Genomic DNA, 2,764 nt, shown 5'->3' on the forward strand with positions numbered 1-2,764 from the left:
ACTTCCCTGGCTAGCACCTTCAGATGCTCCTCATACTCATCTTCCCAGTAGAAAAAAGGACAACCCGAATTCCTCTGCAGCCAAAATGAAATCAAGATCGAGATGCAGCTCACAGGCAACCAAGAATCAAACTTTCCAAACCCTAACTTACCTTATGGAAGGGGCAACAGTAAAAAACTTGCCCTCAGCTGTGCTCCTGCGTTGAAACCCGCCGCACCACCCTCCGCCGGCTGCAATCCGAGCATATGATGAGAGGGAGGTAAAGGTTGCGCCGATTCGGGACCGAGCCGATCCACTGTTGCGCCATGGAGGAGATCGACAGAGTGGAGGGTGCAGGCAAGGGCAGAGAGAATGAGGGGAGCAGGGGAGCCCGAGAGAGAGACAGTGACTGAGAGAGAGCGAAGGAGGATGCGGCGGGGGCTTTCTGCATATTGGCGAAGAGACAGGCGGGCTGGCTGGGTATCACGCGCCGCTCACGTGACACAGTTGGGTCCACCCTGGACACGCCATGTCAGCATAAACGTGCTTATTTGGCAACATGGACCTAGAGTGAACCAAAACTCAAGATTACTGTGCCACAAATGCATTTTCTAAGTTTATGGACCTATCTGGCACCCCTAAACAAGTTTGTGGACCTAGAGTGCATTTAACTCAAAAAAAAAAAAACACACACACACACACACCGTTGCTCCCGCTCAATACCACCATATATACCCATACCTTATAATATCAATCTTTCTTTAATTATTTGATCCTTTAATTTATTTCCTTTATTTATTTATTTTGCACACACTGTGCAGACATCAACAAGACATTATTTTCAACAATATCAGTACTAGTAGCAACACTACCCTGAGATGATGATCAAACACCTTATTCAATTCTGTCATATTCAGTTTCATACTAAAGCACTGTGACGTTGACGTCTTGACTTCGCACCACCTATTTGCATCAGCCCCCGTACTTAGCCTTGTAGTCCTGCCACAGCTGCTGCACGGTGTTCCCCAGGATCTGAGCGAAGAAATCGTCGGTGTAGCCGTCCTTCATCTTGGCGTTGAGCAGCGCGACGAAGCCCGGCTTCAGCGAGTCGCAGTAGTCCAGGAACCTCGCCGTGATGTCGTACCCCTGATCCCACCGGTCTCCCTGCCCCGGCTTCACCCAGTGCCCCGGCGCGTACCCCGCCTTCAGCCGGACGTAGTCGGCGATGCCCTCGATGAGGCCGCCGTTCGCCTGCCCCTGCCCGTCCCACTGCCACACGTGCGTTACCTCGTGGTACAGCACGCCGGTGACCTGCGAAACTTTCAGATAGTTGCCTGAGCTCGAAAGTCGAAACATGAGTGTTAAACTACTACTAACACACTGCATCTGATCTCACCAACCTCTGTTTTCACGTCGCCGGAGTAGTTGCCGACGTACTGGGCGCTGAGGTGGATCCCGTTGGCGCTCGTGAAGGCCACGCCGCCGATGTCCTCGACGACGAGGGTCACCGCGTCGACGGGATTGCGGTCGGCGGGGCTGGGCTGGTTGAAGGTGTTCCAGATGAACGTGGACGCGTCGGAGAGGACCTGCTTGGCATAGTCGAGGCCGACGACCTGGTCGAACCGCTGGCCGCCGGGGGTGTTGGACGCCGTGTTGGTCGCATCGAACGTGACGGCGCCGGCCGTCGTTGCGGCCAGCGCCAGGAGGGAAGCCACCGTGGCGACGTGAAGCTTGTTCATCTCTTGTGCCGGAGCTGCTTGCTTCTTATTGCTGCGTTGCATTGGTTAGCTACTTGCTGTGGTTGGGTTTATATATAGAGATAGGTAAAGATGTGACGAGATTTTCTTTTTTGTGGTTGGCCATGGTGATGATATGTTTGTCTAAACAGATTGAACCTTAGGTTTGGTCCGGTCAAAAGGACTGACTTGGACTTGTTCCTGTTTGGATGGGTTTTCTTTTTCTAGAAACTTGGTGTGGAAGAATTGAAAGCCACGTGTCATTTTCTCTCTCCATATGAGGCAATAGATAAACTTCTTTGCTGTTAAGACACTCACATTCTTTCTCCACAACCACAAGGGTTGCATGTTTGCCAAAATGATGAGTCAACCAATACGTCCACACAACCAAGCATTCAGACGGAAAATTGGTTGCAAGTTTGCCAAAATGAGTCAGCAAAGAACACTCAATGTCTCTACACCTAGATACGACACAATATTTGTGGTTATATGGTTTTATTTTATCTTTAGGCCACAACTTTACTCCCTCCGTCCCAAATTACATGTTATTACAACTTTCTAAGGGAGTTAAAGGTCATCCACGACAGCCATGGACCCCTATAACAGCAACTTCGTCGATCAACTCAATCCCTCGCATGCTGAGGCAATGCGAGAGCTCCTCCCGGACCCACAGGGAGAGTGGCCAAGGTGCCGCACAAGGCGGCGCGTCTGATCGCTGGTGATGGCTAGGTAGCGTGATTAGCGAGTGATAGCCTAAGGTCACTGTCGGAGCAGAAAGTGACCAACACGTAAATATTTGTAGTTTTGCTGTACTTTGTGATCGGATGTGGCCTAGCACTCAATGACACAGGGTTTATACTGATTCAGGCAACGTGCCTTACGTCCAGTTTGAGTCGGTCGGTGACTTTATTCCTAAGCCCAAGTGCTTAAAGTTTGCTGTGGGGTTACAAACGGAAGGGAGAAAGATGGGGGTACAAGAGGTCCGGTCGGACTCTGGTCTGAAGGGCCGAGAGTGACGGGATCCCCACTACGTGTTATGTGTTTGAGTG

At 51.0% G+C, this 2,764-nt stretch overlaps 1 protein-coding gene across 1 annotated transcript; it reads right to left on the reverse strand.

The window, feature by feature from the left end:
- Nucleotides 1–745: 745 nt before the first annotated feature.
- On the reverse strand, nucleotides 746–1,740 carry LOC136485382 (uncharacterized). Its single transcript, XM_066482282.1, has 2 exons — nucleotides 1,380–1,740; nucleotides 746–1,290 (listed from the first exon to the last, which is right to left on the reverse strand). Exons 1-2 carry the CDS (start codon nucleotides 1,716–1,718, stop codon nucleotides 952–954), a joined length of 678 nt encoding a protein of 225 aa, XP_066338379.1. The 5' UTR covers nucleotides 1,719–1,740; the 3' UTR covers nucleotides 746–951.
- Nucleotides 1,741–2,764: the final 1,024 nt, after the last annotated feature.

Source organism: Miscanthus floridulus, chromosome 1, assembly GCF_019320115.1.
Source record: "Miscanthus floridulus cultivar M001 chromosome 1, ASM1932011v1, whole genome shotgun sequence".
In the NCBI taxonomy this organism is placed as follows: Eukaryota; Viridiplantae; Streptophyta; class Magnoliopsida; order Poales; family Poaceae; genus Miscanthus; species Miscanthus floridulus.